Here is a 20,332-nt window from a genome sequence, read left to right as displayed (position 1 = left end):
GTAAACAGCTTTTAGCCGATTTAATTCCCTAGCTTTCCGTAACACTCTTTGTTGTATGGAATCCATTTCAGATTCAGCCATTTCGGCAATAGTGCGTGAGTACCAGAACTTTCGTTCTCTACCCAACAAAGGATGAACAAAGGAACTCGTTCAAAGTTATAATTTCCGTGGAATTTTGTCTTTTCCTCGCGTTTTTAATGCCCCACTGATTGCAAAGTCACTTTCCTCACACTTTCTAATGAAAATTATTCCAGATATGTATCTCCGTTCTGCTAATTTATCGATTTTTACGCTTAAAGACTCTGCTAAGAACTACTGTTCGCTAGACTAAATCCGTAATGACCTTCACCGACAACTTCCGTTCTCTCATGGAAAGTCTGTTCAGCTATCGGTTCAATAAAATCAAGGGGTAATGAGGTCAGTTATCAACGGTACAGCTCCGGGCTTGTAACAGGAAATCATCCTGGCACCGTAATCTGAAACCTTTTGAACTACAAAAATGTGAGCTTGTGATGTTTATTAGCGGTGTCGTGCGAAATGTGTTTTTGAACAGAAGCGACCAGCAAAGCTGCAGTCCAGCCTGCACAACTGCCTTACTGTCTACTGATCCGTTAAGTATTGCCAGCCCTTATTGTTCTATAGTCATTCTAACCCAAGCTCTGATGCAACCATAACAGTTGTCAGATACTGGCATTGGTATGTGAACTTGGCACTGGTAAACAGTTCAATGGTAAACCAGCTCATCCCAAAAAAGTGCGAGTGTAGGTCTTAACACTGAACATGACTGAACTAATTTATTGAACAAAATCAACAAACCAAAAAGAGTGTGCTCCCAATTTTAGAAGAGTTCTTTTGCTTTTCGTTGATAGGTCCTTCGGGCTCCCAATTTTTTAAGAGTTTTTTTGCTTTTCGTTGGTAGGTCCTACGGTTGATCCGTAGACTGTCTAGAAGTGAGCATTACATGTACGTTAACACATATATTTGACTGTAGATCTACAGGTTGTTCTTTTGAAAAGTTTGGTATCTGCACGTGTAATATCCGAACCGGAAACCGGAACTGGAAATTTTTCAAAGTAAATAACCAGCGTCTCCTGATGGATCATAATGATGCAATATATAAAAATGATCAAATTTACGGCTTTTAAATATTCTAAAATTCTTCTCTGTATTTATTGTGACTATATTTCGAACAACGCATCAGCATTCTTTGTTTAAAACAGTTGTCTTCATCCTGGGAGTTCCCCGTTCGGTGACGTCAATTTAGCACTGTAGTTCCGATGTTTATGATTTTCGGGCATTTGATTGGTTGAAATGTTAGAAAATTGAAAAGAAACGGCTACAAACGACTACATTGTATACTCTATTCTAAACAACAACTTCGTGAAATGTTAAAATTTAATTAAAATATTATCTTTATTTAAGCTTTTTGTTAGTTAAATCTTGTCAGACTGTGACAATAAACTAGGACAAATTTATTCTGTTTAAATGCCATAGATACAAATGCCTGCATTTTATGCAGTGTGTGGTATTTCAAAGAGATATGACAGAATACTATGTAAGTATCATTGAGTACTGGAATATGTCAGATGCGTTAAAGGAAGGATAACACGGCGAGGCATGCCATGAGCAACACATCATTAGCATCATAAAGTGACTAAGAAATAAACAAAATGATCAAACACAATTGTAATTTAACGAAGCACACAATTGGGATATTAAAATCTATTGCAACTGAAACTGTTTTGTAGGATAAGTTGATGATACAATTACAGCTTTAACAAGAGTTTATAAAAAACTTAATATAGTATAAAAGTCACGCTTACCTTAATGACATTGTTAATCCACTCCTAGATTAGGACTTATTTGAAGATTGCTACTCAACATTTTGCCCATTCACATCAACAAAATGTATATTCTAAGATTTAAGAGAATTGGGTTCACCCCATGCAGCTACAATAATGAATGTGTGTAGTAATTGACTGCTTTAAGATTTTTATTAAATGGTAGTTATTGTCTGTACCATATTTTAAATTACTTAATCAGTGGAATAATAAAAGTAAAAAACCCACAACATTTGGACATATTTATGAAAAGCTTTCAAGTATGTTGATTGTTTAACAAAATATTAAGGTCACAACTTTCTCAGTAGCTCAGGCTCAACGACCCATCCGAAACTTATAATGAATGCATCAAACACATTTGTTGTCAATGTTATTCATTCATGTGTTTAAAACAGAAGGTGTATCACTCAGGCTTTTGCTATGTCAGTATGCAATATTCACACTAGTCAATTAGCGCAGTTGCATTTAAATGGCCAAGTATTACTTGTCAGTTTTAAATGCTGTTTGAGGAAAAGTATCTAATATATTGTATTAAAATATGTTTATGTAACAAGCTTCTGTATTATCATTATAATTATATTATCATAACATGGCATGTATTAGAGCAATTAAAAATGTGGTGTGTTAAACAATCTGGTTTAAAGTGTTTATCTACAAAGCTTGTTTTTTGCAGTTTAAAGTAATCAATACACTCAGTACCCAATAGTCAGGTGACAGTATACATGGTTACACTGTTTACTCCTATAATACAATCGCCATTTGACGGTTAACTTGGTTGCTGTTCAGTTCAGTTCAAAATTTCATATTACTTGCCTGTGTTAAATAATAATTGTGTGTGCTTTCTGGGATATTTATTGTAACATATACTTGGACATAAATATTTCAATTGATTTTAGATTGTATAATCTTGTTTGTTGAAAGTGAATTATCAAAATGGCGACATCTGCATTTTCTAGAAATTTTGATTTGGTTAAATATTATTGTTGTACAATCTGCGAGAAAGAACGGTCTGTAGAAATAGATGCAGAATTTTACTGTAAAAAATGTCGCAAGTATTACTGCAAACCGTGTATTCACTCTCATAGACAGCATGGTTGGTGGTTTAATAAAAAATCTCCTTATGGAAAGGATAAAATAATGAAGTGGCCACTTTCTAAGAAGATGGAGAATTATCTCATAACATGTGACATACACAAGGATGAAACAATAACAGCATTGTGCAATAGCCATAGTGAGCTGTGCTGCTCCAGTTGTGTTGAGCTTAATCACAGGTACCTGATAACGAATAATTATGTTGTTTATTAGTATTATAAATACTGGAATTGTATGATGAAATTACCAGCGTCCATAGTCAGTCATTGAGATTATTGTTAGCAGTTGCTTTACTTTTATTTCCTAATCATTACATGCATGCTATTTGTTGGTCAGCTTTTAATTTACTTACTGTTTAAAAAAGATGTTTATTATATAATGCCATTTTTAAATGCAATTTAATAATCACTTTACAGATGTAAATCAAATTTTCATTAACTTAATTTCAAGAAAACATAAGTCATTGTCCCATTCTAATGTTATCCTTAACTATAAATGAACAAAATCAGTCAAATAATATCGACTTTGATTATAACATTTTTCCAGATAGAACAAACTTACATAAGTTACTTAATGACCTGTCCGATGATTTGGCTTTCAGGCTACATCTTATATTAAACAATAAACCTTTATATCAGTTTATATTTATTTATATTTTATGTTCTCCAACCAGTTGGGAGCTCGGTTTCTCACTTTATTGATAATCAATATAATTTTTGATTTCGAGTTTTGTTGGAATAGCATAAAATTGTGTGTAAATCAAAATGCTCTGCTAATTATATCTGTCATACTCCATGCTTGTCTGCCCATTCTTTTGTCTGTATGACTGGTAACTAGTTTCTGGGTTAGATTTCAGAAAATAATGATAAGAACTGACAAAACAGTTGAAACTTTTTTAAAGGGTTGACAAGTTAAGCTATTATCAAACAGTTAAAATATACCATAAAGAGACATGCACACAGATAAAAAATCTGCTTTGATTAAATTTCATTGAGCTTTTTGTCAATTGGTTAACAATAAGTGAGACAATATTATATGACAGTGTTCGTGTTTGCACAAAATTTCATGAACAAGTGAACCTAAGTTAATCAAATGATCTAATGATTCTTTTGGATGTTATAATTACTTTGTAAAAAGTAGATATCTGAAACATGTAAGCCTATATCATGTACTTTTTATGCCCCCGGTAGAGTGTCATATAGCAGTTGAACTGTCCGTCAGTCAGTATGTCAGTATGTTTGTATGTCAGTCTGTCCGTCCGAAAAAAAGATTAACGTTGTCATGTACTTTTGCATTATTGAAGACAGAAACTTGATATTATGCTTGCATGTGTATCTCATTAAGCTGCACATTTTGAGTGGTGGAAGTTCAAGGTCAAGGTCATCCTTCAAGGTCCAAGGTCAAACAAAATTATTTTTTTCAAAGCAGCGTTCTCATGAAGCTGCACATTTTGGGTAGTGGCAGTTCAAGGTCAAGGTCATCCTTCAAGGTCAAAGGTATTTTTTTGTATTTCAAAGCGGCGCAATAGGGGGCATTGTGTCTCTGATGAATATATCTCTTGTTTTAGTCAGGTATACAAGAGTTGTGAGTATTTTGTGAGGTTGTTCTGGTCTGTTGATCTGTCAGTGAGTAAATAAATGTTGACTAAATTGTCTCAGAAACCACAGGGTCCTAGATTGTTAGTTATTTTGCATGTAATACTTAAAGTGGTTTTCTACTCAGTTTGTTTCAAATCATGTTGATGGGGACAAACTTGCCACTCCAAGTGATCAGATGTATAAAAACCTTTATTGTTTATTTCAATAAACCTTAAAAAATCTTCTCAAAAACTGATATTTTGTGTGTAACAAAGTATGGTACTCCTCTTCAAAGTTTGCTCAAATCATGTGTCTGGGGTCAAAACTAACCAAGCCTATGTGTCAAATGATTTAATTAGACTGATGTAGTAAATAACCTTAAAAATTGTATTCTAAGAAACCACAAGGGTCTGGGGTTTAATGTTTGGTGTTTAACATCATTATGTGGTCCTCTACATAGTTTGATCAAATCATGACGCTGGGGCATTCTTCGAATAAGCCTACAAGCCCGAAGCCCAAGTCGATTCTTGGGCCAGTTGGTCGATCCTAAATGCTTATAAAATAGCCCGACAGGTCGATTAAATATTTGAGCGTTATATCAATAACCTGATTTATACCCGTTTTTAAGATGCACGATTAAATTCGCTATTTAAATGCCTAAAATGACGTTATACTTTTAAAGAATTGCATGAACACATGCGGCCGCCATTTTTTTTAACTGTTGTGTAAACATCCGGCTATGTTGCTATTTAAAGTAATGATGATGCCCAATCGAGATGAGATTATTCAAACTGACCATGCGTAGATCACGTTTCGGGATGTTAATGCATCGGTCACTTCGTAATGTTTTAAAATAATGACTAATCTAGAAGCGTATTTAATTTTAGAAGTGTTTTTCGAAAATGTATTTATAATTCATGAAAAATAAAGGAAGTAATTTTTCAATAAAAATAAAAGAGTCTGTAAGGGATATTGTACGCATTGGTTTACAAACAAATTGATCCTTAATACAGATAGATTTCCATATGTTTTACTCAATTATTCTTGCGTATTAGGAGACGTTTTTTTCAACTAATTATTAATAATTGTAGAACTTTCGTTTATTCTGTAATTTCTTTCTGCTACGTGACCTACTTTGCTACTTAAAATCTGCTTACGAATATACAATACTTTTCACGGTTGACACATGCTTATCAAAACATCGGGAGTAAATTGAAGAAGCAGACATTGTCATTTGGTAGATTGGGCAATTAACACAAACGGTGGCCTTTTTGTTTTGAAGCCACATGCCGACAATTCGGAAATTTACCGGCGATTGTCCTAGTAATAATACAATAATAATCAATTTGCTTTAAATAAAACCAAACACCGGTCAAACTGATTAATGGAATCATTGAATGAGAACATGTGTAATAATAAAGTTAAAATAAACAGCATAATCATCTGGTGCATTTTGTATAAAATGCATTTCAACAGGAAACAGAATATCCTTTATTACTGTAATCACATGCATCTGTTTTTACTAATGGAAGTAGATTTTCTGATTGTTAATAACTATTTTGGTGTTCCTGGCCAAAAAAGTCATAAAATTTATATTGACCTCTTCGGGCTATCAAACATGTCTTCGGGCTATTCAAAATTCCATCTGATTAGCCCGAAGGTCTATTTTGCCAAAAAAATTAGCGTGAAGATTGACACTGGGGTCAAAATTCCCCTTACTCTAGGTGTTATTTGTTTTTGTCCCTTACCGGTATTACCGGTGGGGACTTATGGTTTGCGCTCTGTGTGTCCGTGAGTCTAGCTGTGAGTCCGTCAGTCTGTCACACTTTTCTGTCTGTCTGTCTGTCTGTCTGTCTGTCTGTCTGTCTGTCTGTCTGTCTGTCTGTCTGTCTGTCTGTCTGTCTGTCTGTCTGTCTGTCTGTCTGTCTGTCTTCATTCATTCATTCATTCATTCATCATTCATTCATTCATTCATTGTATGTGTGTGTCCCAAAACTTTAATCTTGGTTAAAGTTTGATTTCTTGCGCATTATTGAAGATAGCAACTTCATATTTGGCATGCATGTGTATCTCACAAAGCTGCACATTTTGAGTGGTGAAAAGTCAAGGTCATCTTTCAAGGTCAAAGGTCAAATATCATTTATTTTTCTTACCTTAAACTTTAACCTTCGTTAAAGTTTGGTCATAACTTTTTTAATATTGAAGATAGCAAGTTGATATTTGGCATGCATGTGTATCTCATGGAGCTACACGTTTTGAGTGGTAAAAGGTCAAGGTCATCCTCGAAGGTCAAATGTCAAATTTATGGCTTCAACGCGATGCAATAGGGGGCATTGTTTTTCTGAAAAACACATCTCTTGTTTCATGTTTCATCACCCCAACCTATAAACAAGAGCAGACAACTGTATCAAGCATTTTGTAAGAATTATGGCCCTTTTTTTACTTAGAATATGCATATTTTTGATAAATCTATGTTAAAGTTTACGTACCGCCTCAAATATTTTCAATGTTCCTTGACATATTGCTTTCACATTTTGCAAACTTCTTTACCAACATGACCCCAACTTATAAACAAGAGCAGACAACTGTATCAAGCATTTTGTAAGAATTATGGCCCTTTTTGTCTTAGTAACTGAATATTTTGTTAAATTTTGTGTTTAGATCCACTTGACTTATAAAGTATCAAAGCTATTGCTTTCAAACTTCAAATATTTTCTTACCATCATGAGGGTACTGTACCTGCCAAGTTCAATTTCACCTTGACCTTTGAATGACCATGACTCTCAAGGTCAATAGTAAATTTTAGTTAAATTGCCATAACTTCTTTATTTATGATAAACTTGTATTAATACTTTGACAAAACAACACTTACCTGAATACCACAATGGATTCCACCCAAATAATACCCCACGCCCCAACCCAGAATCCCTGCCCCCCACCCCCCCCCCCCCCCCCCCAAAAAATTCTTTATTTTCGAAAGATCATCTAATAAATTACCACACCCCACATTATACCCCCTCTAAAATACAAATATTTATTGTCCCCTACTGGTTTCACCGGAGGGGACTTATGGTTTGCGCTCTGTGTGTCTGGCTGTGAGTCTGTCTGTGCGTCTGTCTGTGAGTCTGTCACGCTTTTCTGAATCCTGCAAAAACTTTAAAAGTTCTTAATATTTTTTCATGAAACTTGCAACATGGATAGATGGAAATATGGACATTATGCACGTCATTTCATTTTGTTCCTAAGTCAAAAATTGTGGTTGCTATGGCAACCAAATGAAATAACATTCTGAAAATGGTGGAATTTCTGACAATGGTGGAGCCAGTAGGGGACTAGATTGCTTGACAATTGCCTTGTTTACTTTATTTTTGAAGGACCGTCCAAACTTTCCACCCAAGCTATTACTATCAAATTTGAAATAAAATCTTATTACTTTGTTTTATGTCTTTACAAATGTTCAATACATTGCGGAATATATTACTTTGATCTTATTGAATTATTTGAACAATTACCCCATGATGGCTTACGTTATACTGTCAAGCACTCGAATAGTCGAGCGCGCTGTCCTCTGACAGCACTTGTTTAGGTTATTTTCCATTAACTTTTTCATTTCTACACCGATTCACTTCTAATTGATACTGAACTTCTTTTATGGCAATACGTGCAGCGTTGGGATACCCGTCGGCCTCTGCCGTGCCATTTTTAGTTGTATTTGTAAAGTGTCTGGAATACTTGTTGAGTTACGTGTGACATAAAAGTTGCACTGTTGGAAGGACAGACAGGCATGTGCAAGTATAAGCTCTCCCTCCATATTAAGCCTCAAAATATCATGCTTTCATTTAGTTTCCATTTCCATAGTTCTTGTTATTATGCCCCCCTTCGAAGAAGAGGGGGTATATTGCTTTGCTCATGTCGGTCAATCGGTCGGTAGGTCGGTCGGTCCGTCCACCAGGTGGTTGTCGTATGATCACTCGAGAACGCATACGCCTAGGATCATGAAACTTCATAGGTAGATTGATCATGACTCGCAGATGACCCCTATTGATTTTGAGGTCACTAGGTCAAGGTCACGGTGACCCGAAATAGTAAAATGGTTTTCGGATGATAACTCAAGAACGCATACGCTTAGGATCATGAAACTTCATGGGTAGATTGATCATGACTTGCAGATGACCCCTATTGATTTTGAGGTCACTAGGTCAAAGGTCAAGGTCACGGTGACCCGAAATAGTAAAATGGTTTCCGGATGATAACTCAAGAATGCATACACCTAGGATCATGAAACTTCATGGGTAGATTGATCATGACTCGCAGATGACCCCTATCAATTTTGAGGTCACTAGGTCAAAGGTCAAGGTCACGGTGACCCGAAATAGTAAAATGGTTTCCGGATGATAACTCAAGAACCCATACGCCTAGGATCATGAAACTTCATTGGTAGATTGATCATGACTCGCAGATGACCCCTATCAATTTTGAGGTCACTAGGTCAAAGGTCAAGGTCACGGTGACCCGAAATAGTAAAATGGTTTCCGGATGATAACTCAAGAACGCTTTTGCCTAGGATCATGACACTTCATAGGTACATTGATCGTGACTCGCAGATGACCCCTATTGATTTCAGGTCACTAGGTCAAAGGTTAAGGTCACAGTGACAAAAATCGTGCTCACACAATGGCTGCCACTACAATGGACAGCCCATATGGGGGGCATGCATGTTTTACAAACAGCCCTTGTTTAAATGTGTAGATTTGTTTAAAGCATTACATAATATCACTGACTATTCCTTGGTATGTACATGTATTGATTGTTTATTTCAGCCAGTGCAGTAAAGTGACTCCAATTAATGAGCTGACTGACATGCAGCCCACAGACCTACAGGGACTGTCAGTGGAGCTGGAAACTGTTCTGGGAGAAATCAAAAGCCTTCAGATCAGTCAGGAGCTCAGTGTTCAGGCATTGCTAAGAAAATATAAGGAACATGGGGCAGTCATGATAGAACAAATGCGTGGCAATTTAAATTTTAATATAGATGATATAGATGAGTGTGGTAATAGTTATGTGAGTACATCGGGCGGACATGAGCAATATTTAAAAGAAGAGATGTGTAGGAGTGTTCTTTTTATCTTGAATGAATTTGATAATATTACTGTGAAGGAACTAAACGAGATGAGAGATGAAGTTATAAGCATAAAAGGGTCAATTACAAGTTCTATTCATAAATGCACCAGTCTTCACAATGACTTGTCACATTTCCATGAATTTGTTCAGAAAATTGGAGATAATAAGGAGCTCTGCCTTATAGCCAGCATAAAAGGTAAGCATATAATACAGCAGGCATTAACTCTGCTAGGAAAGTCAGGCAAGGCGTTTAATGTCCAGAGTAATACTAAGCACAATGTGAGAATACCAAGTGATTCATATAATTGTATTATCTCAGGCATATGTGTTCTGACTGATGGGCAGGTACTGGTTGTAGACTGGAAAAATCAGAATGTCAAGCTGCTGAACCAGCAGTACCAGGTGGTGAGTCACTGGGATGTGAATGCTCGGCCAGTTGACATTTGTTTGATCACACCCAGTGAGGTTGCAGTGGCTGTGAATGACCATGATAGCAAGATACATGAGGTCCAGTTTATCACTGTCAACCAGGGAAAGCTTGTTTCTGGCAGGAAGTTTCAGTTACAACATGAATGTACATGTATTACCCATCACCAAGGAGACCTTTTTGTCACCTCTGGTCAAGAACTGTACAAATACTCACTGAATGGCAAACTGATCTACAGACTCTACCAATATAGATCAGCTGATTTGACAGGTAAGAATCATGGTGAATCCATCCTGATAACATGTGTATAATGTACAGGGATTTGTCTAGCCATTGTGGACAAAGGAGTCTAGTCAAATTGTGTTATTTTAAAGCGGGTATATACGATTTTGTCAAATATTTTTGAATTTATATAAAATGTGTAAAAAACTAATTATATATATATTTCAATATAAATTAAAATAAAAGCTAAGAAGAACATGTGTCGAAAAATGCGAAATAAGCCAGATATTTAATTCTCAAATTGAAAACGGCTGTACAGCCGAATTCGCCAGCATGTATATCATACATGTACAATGTGAATCTAAACTTAGTTTAACGGTTTATTTTAATTTCTGCAACGATATCTATTCATACGACACACGAACACTAACTCCAATCCTAATACAAAGACGAATGCTTCGGTTATTGTAGGAAAATATGTTCGTCACAATCGGCTCGGGCCGCTAATTTGTCTTTGCTGCATTTTATGAAATTCGGCTTGAATGTATAATTTTTCTTGTCTATTTTGTGTAATTGTAACATATTTTATCAATATATTACAAATAAACACATATAAAAAATCGTATATACCCGCTTTAAATCCATACAATGACAAATTTGGGAATTTTTATTGACTAAATGAACCGAGTTGGGATTTATTTTTTTAATCAACAAATATTGACCCATTAGGCCTTTATCTTGTTATTTTGAAAAAATAATAATATAAATTATAGTTACATACTTTGTGAGATGATAATAAAATAAAATTCAGATGTAATAGCAGAAAACCTGCTGATGTATTATAAAAAAATTGTCCTATAATTCATATGTGCCCTTTGAATACTACATGTACAGTACATTGTAGCCAAAAGAAGATTCAGAAATATTGATTTATAAACATGAGTAATGAAGTATTTTGACTGTCACTACATGGCATGTCTATAAATAGAAACTGTGTTCCTGGGAAAGAGACACTTTCTGACCCTGTCTTAATTTTGTGTTTGTTAAATGATTGTACATGAACAATATGTTTACCTGTTGATAGAACTGTGCAATTGTTTCAGTTTGTGTAATTGTTTCCATCTGTGTAATTGTTTTGCTTCAATTCATATCTTACTCACCAGTCGCATTTCAACATGTCAAACGTTAACACAATAGCTCTTCTACTGAAGTTTATTGTCACGCTTAACTATTGAATTATTGAAATGTATGCATATATTTTAGATGTGTAAAGGCCTCTTTATAGCAACACATGCGTAATACAATATCACTGCAGTATGTTTAATAAGATTATTTAATATTTACAGTATTTCAATATCTTGATGTTACTCTGTTTTGCAGTATACAAGTGTGCTGTGAGTCCCACAGGGGACAGGCTGTACATCATCAACTACAGGCAGCACAAGCTTCTCACCCTGGCCAGGGATGGCACACTCCTGGCTACATACACAGACCCAGCACTAGGTCCCCTATCTGGTCTACATGTGACCCCTGCAGGCCAGGTGCTGGTCTGTGGATGGCCCAACACTGTACAACAGGTGGGCTGGGAGGGAGAGAGTAAGCTGGCTAATCTTGCTACTCAGAAGGATGGAGTGTTGTACCCAGAGTCAGTCTGCTACTGCAGCACCACATCATCCATCATTGTGGGACAGAGGTTGGACGACAACATCCTGGTGTTCAGAGTGGAATAGTGTGTACATGTATGTATTAGTTGTTGCAATTAGTGATTAGTATTTCAATGACAATATGTTGGTTAGCATACAAACATAGTAGTGTGTGATGTAACAATACAACATTAGTGTGTAGTTAAAGATACAAATAATTTATGTGCACATATTGTTATCTGATTATACAATGTGAATGTTTTTGTTGGAACATTAGATCTAATGCATATTATGTTATGTTGTCATAACATTTGTGTCATTATGGTCCTAACATTTAGTTCTTGTAAACTGTGCATGGAAAAACAAAGCATTTCAACTGAAAATTTCATATTTGTACATAGATGCACATGTACATAGCAACTGAGGCTATTTTTAAACTTTCATTTCTATAAACACCATGCCATGTAAGAAATGTATATGGATGAATACTTTTTTTATAAAATATGAAATTGTTTAAGTAATCTTTGGAGGAGCATATATTGATATTGTACGCAATGTTTACAGAAAGGTAACACTTAATGTGAGATTTATTAATTTGCCATGTTTTATGCTGTTGAAAATTTGTTATTGATTTTCATTACATTTATATAAACGTGTGTGTGTTAATTACATTTTTTATAAATTTGTTTGATTCCTAAATATACATACAAGAAATACATCAAGCTATTCTGCTGCTACAGTCGCTGCTGAGTCAGAACAAGGATGCTGAGGATGTGGTGGACAAGGATGACATGACTACGCAGAAGGTAACATAGACCCGTTGTCAGACCTTTTCTTTGTCATTTTGGGGAAAAATGCCATTGTGGTTTTGAAATATTTTCCTGTGAAAAGTCAATTGATTTGGGAAAAAACTAATTTAATATCATTCTTTTTAATATATCAAATTATACGAATAAAATCATTTTACGATAGTTATATACTTTTATAAATCTAAGTGAAATTTGATTGAGATATAATAATTATAATGCATAAAAACAGGAACATCACGTCAGACTATTTACGCCTGTTTAGTGGAAAAAAACGCCCCGATTGGACGTTTTTTATCACATCTTTACACAGTTACATATATGCCAAAATTTGACAACAAATGGTGAATGTTTGTGTTTATTGGAAATTTTAAGCACTTTTATCATAAATATTTATCAGAATGTCCTTTTAATAATGGAATATACGAGAGTATCGGGCAATGAGTAGCAACGATAAAAGTAGTAAGTTGGCAGTAATAGATGAAAAGTTTGGTTTCATATGGATGTATTAAGGAATCAATCGAGACGGGATTATGCGTATCTATGCAGAAAAGGGTTAAAACAATTTTTGTTAAATCTCGTTGTTAATGACTTTATTTCTGTTTTTATGCCCCCCTTCGAAGAAGAGGGGGTATATTGCTTTGCTCAGGTCGGTCGGTCTGTCTGTCGGTCGGTCCATCCACCAGGTGATTTCCGGATGATAACTCAAGAACGCTTGGGCCTAGGATCATGAAACTTCAAAGGTACATTGATCATGACTCGCAAATGACCCCTATTGATTTTGAGGTCAAAGGTCAAGGTCATGGTTACCCGAAATAGTAAAATGGTTTCCGGATGATAACTCAAGAACGCATACGCCTAGGATCATGAAACTTCATAGGTAGATTGATCATGACTTGCAGATGACCCCTATTGATTTTGAGGTCACTAGGTCAAAGGTCACGGTAACCGGTATAGTAAAATGGTTTCCCGATGATAACTCAAAAACGCATACGCCTAGGATCATGAAACTTCATCATTAGATAGATCATGACTTGCAGATGATACCTATTGATTTTGAGGTCACGAGGTCAAGGTCACGGTGACCCGAAAAAGTAGAATGGTTTTTGGATGATAACTCAAGAACTCATATGCCTAGGATCATGAAACTTCATGGGTAGATTGATCATGACTCGCAGATTACCCCTTTTGATTCAGTGATTTTTTTTGCCGGAAATTACAGCCGACATTCGGCTGCTTCCCAATTGCAAAAAATGACGTTTTTCCCAAAAATTTGATTAAAATTTCCCAAAATAAGACAAAATTTTCCCAATAAAGCCAATAAGATTACAATGTAATTTAGCAATAATTTCGAACGAGTGTCGATCGAGTTGCCGAGTCGTCGCCGAACAACAACTGACTTACGTATTTTTCGCGAATTTAGCCGAATACGATTTTACGTTGCTATCCACATCTCTCTGTATATTGCGGAGGATACCGACGATAGTCCATGTATCCCGATTGTAAACGCCTGTTTTTACACACGCCCAAGATGGCGGCAAGCAGACGAGAAATTTGAGATGCGCGGCGAAAATGATAAATAACATTCAAATTAACAACGGATATCATATGGTTATTACGGAATAATTTAATGCGTGTGTCAATTAACGCAAAATATAACGTTTGAGATAAAAACAACAAATATTTATTACAAATCTTCACAGTGAATGTGCATCACGGAAATCAGTGTTGGGAAATTGGAGTTAGTCTAATGTTACTCACAAAGTTAATGCATTTAAGATGAGTATCCTTCGAAAATGGAAAGAGACAAACATGATATGATTTATATGTTAGTGGATCTGTGTAAAATCAGATTCATATGCATATTCTGCTTTATTATGTTTGTCACGCTTTACAGTTTACTGAAATAGCATTGAAGTGCAAGATGTTGAAAGGTAAAGAAATGAAATTAATTATTTTAACTCCATATTATACATCATTAACATAGCAAGACCAGTAAAGCGTTTTTTTATAAATATGTGTTAATGTTTTCACCATATGATATTTAATTTAAAAGAATACTGAATTAAATTCTTACTGTTAAAGAGGTTATGATTAAATGGTATATTTAAGAATCTATATAGATTATTGCAAGTTCAATATGAATGTGGAAGGATATTAACTTAACATTGTCTTCATTGTAAGAACACATTAAATTAGTACTTTATAATATAAAAATGCTGTCAAACATACTTAAATAATTTTAATTCTGTTCTTATAATCATATTTATAATGTTTCCCAATTTCATGGTTTATCGCGCTATTTTTCCCAATTTCATGGTTTATCGCGCTAATTTTCCCAATCCAAAAGGCACAGGCTGTAAGAAAAAAAAGCCAAAAAATCACTGTGATTTTGAGGTCACTAGGTCAAAGGTCAAGGTCACAGTGACAAAAAACGTATTCACACAATGGCTGCCACTACAACGGACAGCCCATATGGGGGGCATGCATGTTTTACAAACAGCCCTTGTTTCTTGAAGAGTCATAACGTACTGTCATAACGTCATTTCACTCTGTAAAAAAAAAAATCCACATATGTAGGGTGCAGCCCTCCCCCCCCCCCATGGCCCGGGGGGGGGGCCTGAATAAATTCTTGTTGAAAGCACTGTAATTTTAATACATGTAAGCAGGCTTTTTCCGCTCCATTTTGGGAATACGCCACACTGGAATTTTGGGAATTTGGCATCGTGAAAACCCCCATTTTGGGAAAAAAATATTTGCAAAATTGGCTCAATTGGGAAAAATTATCGCATGTAAATAGTGTTTCTCATATTTCAAAGAACTGTTAACTGGTAAATAACGACTATTTTGATAACTTATTAAAATTTTACAAAGTATTATGAACATGTGAGAAAAGTGCAGGTTTTTTAATCTGAATTTGGGGAAAAGGCCTGGCCTTTTTTGAGGTGAAAAAAATCGTGTGAAGCGCCGGATTTTGAGGAAAATAAGGAAAGTCTTAAATAATCATTAACATATTTTACAGTTTTTAAAATAAATTCAATGAAACAGATAATTTAATTATGCAACACTTCCTATTTTCTACACCGGATCAGGTAAACTTATATATTTTAAGGTAAAAAAATAAAAAATAAATATTTTCTTTTTCTTTTTTTTTTTGGAATTGGGAAAAAAAAATCAATTGGGAAAAAAACGACCAGATTTGCATTGGGAATGGGGCCGAATTTCGGACCCGTGGCATAGGGCGGAAAAAGCCTGGTAAGGCACTTATTTAAAAACAAATAAAATGCTTCGGGTATGGGTCCGTTTTACAGATCCATAAATACACCAGGAATGCGCCGTCTCTCTCTCGTGTATTTCCTGTTTATTAAGGATGCAAAAAGATGAGGTGGTAAAGAACATAATGAATTTACATAAGGTTAATTAGCCTCTTAAATTGTTTGTATATTGTACATATGGTAAAATATTCTCTTAAAAAGTGACGTCACTTTGATTGTCCGCGCACATTTTATGAATGAAGACGACGTCATTTGATTGTAATTGTTGTGGTGACGTCACGTTTTCGCGGAAAAGTGGAGGACGTTCGGTTAATATAATTCTCATTTATAACCTTTAAATCGCGGATAACTTATTAATGAAAACGTGTTAGAATCGAAATAATCCACGGGTAATGTCGTTCCGATGCATGTTATCAAACCACTCGGGCTACGCCCTCGTGGTTTAATTCCTACGCATCGGAACTCCATACCGTTCGTTATTACTGCAATAACCAACGGTTACCCGTGGATTATTTCTTAAATCATTGATATTCCTCCTCATCAAATTTTGGTGATTACAAAAGTATTTCATGGACATATTATTAGTTAATGTGTGGATTACTCAGTTTGGAAAAATAAATGAGGAATTTGTGTCAGTTCATTTCCCGTGTGTTTGTGATAAATTTGTGGATCGGTAAAACCTTAAAATCAACAAAAAAATAGCCCCAAACGCATTATAATGGTTTTACAGTGTTACCTCTGTATTAAAAATGCTAAATATGAAGTTGACAAGAATATGATATGATTTCATAGAAGTTAAAATTGTGTCTTTTATTTATGTATCATGTTTACAGTGTTGAGTTTGTATGAAGTTGTGAGATATTTAGTTAAGCTTTGAATGCCTTGGTTCTATAGAGCCTGTTTGCAAGGAGCTGTTACATTCTTTATGTGTATACTGTGTTATCGTTTTTTTGTTGTCAATTATAGGGGCCAAAATAAGCCCCATATCAAATGCTGGAACTATGTATTTTTCCCAAACAACTTTCTAAAATTCCCAATTGAAGGTAAAGTAAAAGAAATTTGTCTAGGGGATAGTGTTGTCCCTGATAAGCCTGTGCGGTTGTATAGACTTATCTGGGCAGACACTTAGTGCACAATTTATAAAGCCCTGTTTTCTCGGAATGAGGCTCAAAGTAAATCCGCCTACTGTCTGTTAAAGAGTTGTACAAGATGATACCAGGTGAGCCTTGTTATGGGAAAAGGGTGCTTAATGCATGTTATGTACCATCCACAGATTAGCCTGTGCAGTGCGCACTCAGAATTATCAGGGATAATGCTTTCCATTTTTGAGGAAATTTTCGCTTTAAAGAAATTATTTCTAAACAAAAATCATGTCTTGGTGGAAAGTGTAGTCTCAAGTTAGCCTGTGTGGACTGCACAGGCAAATGTGGTCCTATACATATTCATTAAGCCCAGTTGTCCGGAATATAGCTCAAGTTCAGTCTGCTTCCAGTCTGTTGGTATTTGTAAATTCTGATTAGAACAAATATGGTTTAAAAACCACTATGATTAAAAACTGGTAATTGAGACATCGGTGTACATATAAATGCAAATTTAACATACATATTGAGCAATTCTAATAGTAGCTCACAATTTCCCAATTTAACATAGTTTGCCATTTTAAGAGTTGGCTACTCATTTTTTCACAAAATTGAAAATTTTGAGCTGTATTTTGTTCACAAAATATCATATCAAACACAGTTAATGTTTAAAATAACTTGGACAAAATATAGATTTGTTATTGGTAACTTTGAAAATATAGATTTATAGGCGTCAACAAAGTACAGGCAAACTAGTATTGTAATATGATAGTTATTAAGGGCAAATGGCCTGTAACATAATTTTTACTTCAAGGTGTATGTGAAAAAAAGCCTTTTCTTTCCATCTTTATATAGTACACGTAATAGGCACTTCCTTATATGCAAGTGGACTAATAAAATGAGCACTGAAACTGAACATTTCAACAAAAACGCATGTCAAAGAATATACACTTCAACACCGTTATTTCGAAGTCGTCGGGACCGTTAAAAAAACTTCGGATTAACGATTATTCGAAATAAACATTTGACAGACGACTTCTTTGATCCTGAAAAAATACAACATTGTGGAATTCGCATGGTTGGGTCACAGTGTACATGTACTTTTAATAATTGTTTTACTTAAAAACGTAAACTAGTCAGATAGCAATTGATTTCTACTTGTAACAAACGGAGGAATAAAACGATTCTTTTTCTTCTTTTTATTTTTCTCTAATTACAGAACATATAAAATATAATGCATAGCGCATCATACATGTTAATACATATGAATACATTTTCGGAAATGAATTCACTTTTTTTTAAATAAGACGCGATGTCTTTCTGAACACCGGCGTTAGCAGCACTAAACTGGACGCGTGTAACATATTTCTCCAATTTGTCAAGGAAATTGATGAACTGGCTTCCGCCCGTGTTTTGCTCGCAGAACTGCCTTACGTCGTTGATGCATGTGATCACACGTTGATTAGATATCATGTTCATTCATGTGTTGTCGGCCTCGTCGTCGGCTTTTGACGACATTATAAAATTAACATGCTACGCGCAGGCGACAAAGGTGTAATTATCGGCTTTGACGCACAACGCGCAGACGACATAGGTGTGAAATTACGCTCAGTGTTTTGCAGTTTTGACTTCGGATTAAAGATTGATAATAAGGTGCGAATTATAGTGTTTGGACCGACATAAACACTTCGAATTAACGATTTCTTCGGTTAAACGAAGTTCGGATTAACAATGAAATTTTACATTGAGCAAAGCAGAACTACAATCGGGACCCGAAAAATACTTCGAAATAACGGTGACTTCGGATTATCGGTGTTCGAAATAACGGTGTTGAAGTGTATTTTGATTGGATTTTTGCTATTAAGTTCCATGCATTTAAAAAGACCTATAATTCCCAAATTAAAAGATAGAATTTTCCCGATGTTTGATATTATTACGCTAATTTTCCTCATTGGTGTGGTACAGATACTTTTTTCAATTTGGCAAAAAAATATACTATACTATAATTTACTATTTCAAAAGACTTCATATTGGTTTTCTCAATGTTACAGCAACTGCTAAACACAGAAGACAACGGAGTAGTGAAAGGCTCAGCCAAATCAAAGTCCAGCGATGTGACGGTGACACAGCCTTTCCATGTCCTTGTATTGCAACATGAAGGACATTTTAGCTGAAACTAACAAGGGAGAGAACTGTAGATCTGCACCAGCAGTGAGTTGTTGCCCTTAAGTTGTTTAATGTTATATTTATTATTTTATGTCTTACAACTTACATGTTGATTCACTTTAAAACTGTTTTCTAGTGTGAATTTAAACATATTTTAACCATCAAAGATCTGTAAAGGCATGGTAAAATAAAATGTGTGTGTGTGTGTGTTTTGCAACGTTGGTGAGACATTAATATTATTTTTAAATATTAATATTAATTAATATTATAGGTCGCTGTGGTGTAATGGATATGGTGTCCGCCTAGCGACCGGGAGGTCACGGGTTCGATCCCCACAGTGGGAGCGTTCTTTAGATCTTCCCCAAAGACACCAAGTACTGGTTCTAGGCCCAGGAAACGGACTCGAGAGCGTTTATATAAGCCTTAGGCTTTCGATGCAATCGAGCTAAAATAAATAGGTTTAAACCAAATATTAATATTGTTGCCTCTCATTTATTGAAATATATATTAACAATAAAACATATCTAATGGCATTTTAAAAGTAATGTGATAAATAGAATAAGTACAATTAAAAAATATAAAATTTTAAACCAGATGGTTTTCCTTCTTTTTGTTATGCAGCAAAAAATTGGCTAATAGATAAATAAGCTGTGATGTGGAAAAATGGGGCCTAATGCATGTGCTTAAATTGTTGTCACAGATTAGCCTGTGCAGTCCACACAGGCTAATCATGGACAACACTTTCCTCTTAAAGGTATTTTTCATTGAACAAATAATCCTCTTTATGAAAATCCAGTCTAGTCAGAAAGTACCCTCCCTTATTAGCTGATGTGAATTTCACATTCTAATCTGGGACGACACTTTCTGACATTAGTGATCCGCATATTGGCTTATGAAAATACATCTCTGAAAATGGAGTAAAGATAATAGATATAAATGTACAGATAAGTATAGCATTAGCCAACACTTTTCTTGTTTTAATACAAAATGACTTAATTGTATTTATTTTCATGCTATTAAAAACAAGGAACCAATAAAATGCCAGATTAGAAATTCATGTTGTTGAAAACCTTCACAACCTGT

At 35.0% G+C, this 20,332-nt stretch overlaps 1 protein-coding gene across 9 annotated transcripts in view; it reads left to right on the top strand.

Annotated features, from left to right (window-relative positions):
* The window catches only part of LOC127863181 (uncharacterized), a 397,789-nt gene that overhangs the window by 233,427 nt on the left and 144,030 nt on the right, over window positions 1-20,332 (top strand). For 2 of the 9 annotated variants that reach the window (XM_052402581.1, XM_052402582.1), the window contains exons 3-6: window positions 10,034-10,328; window positions 11,661-12,019; window positions 12,664-12,729; window positions 19,135-19,294. The exons of 3 other annotated variants lie outside the window; for them this stretch is intronic. In XM_052402581.1, coding sequence (XP_052258541.1) covers window positions 10,034-10,328; window positions 11,661-12,010 — 645 coding nt within the window. In that variant the 3' untranslated portion in view covers window positions 12,011-12,019; window positions 12,664-12,729; window positions 19,135-19,294. Of the gene's footprint in view, window positions 1-9,976; window positions 10,329-11,660; window positions 12,020-12,663; window positions 12,730-19,134; window positions 19,295-20,332 lie in introns of all 9 variants that reach the window. 4 more of the 9 variants (XM_052402583.1, XM_052402580.1, XM_052402579.1 and 1 more) reach the window with 4 other exon arrangements.

The sequence above is a fragment of the Dreissena polymorpha genome, unplaced genomic scaffold, assembly GCF_020536995.1.
Source record: "Dreissena polymorpha isolate Duluth1 unplaced genomic scaffold, UMN_Dpol_1.0 chrUn002, whole genome shotgun sequence".
NCBI classification, from domain to species: domain Eukaryota; kingdom Metazoa; phylum Mollusca; class Bivalvia; order Myida; family Dreissenidae; genus Dreissena; species Dreissena polymorpha.
This window is presented reverse-complemented; position numbering and strand designations above follow the sequence as displayed.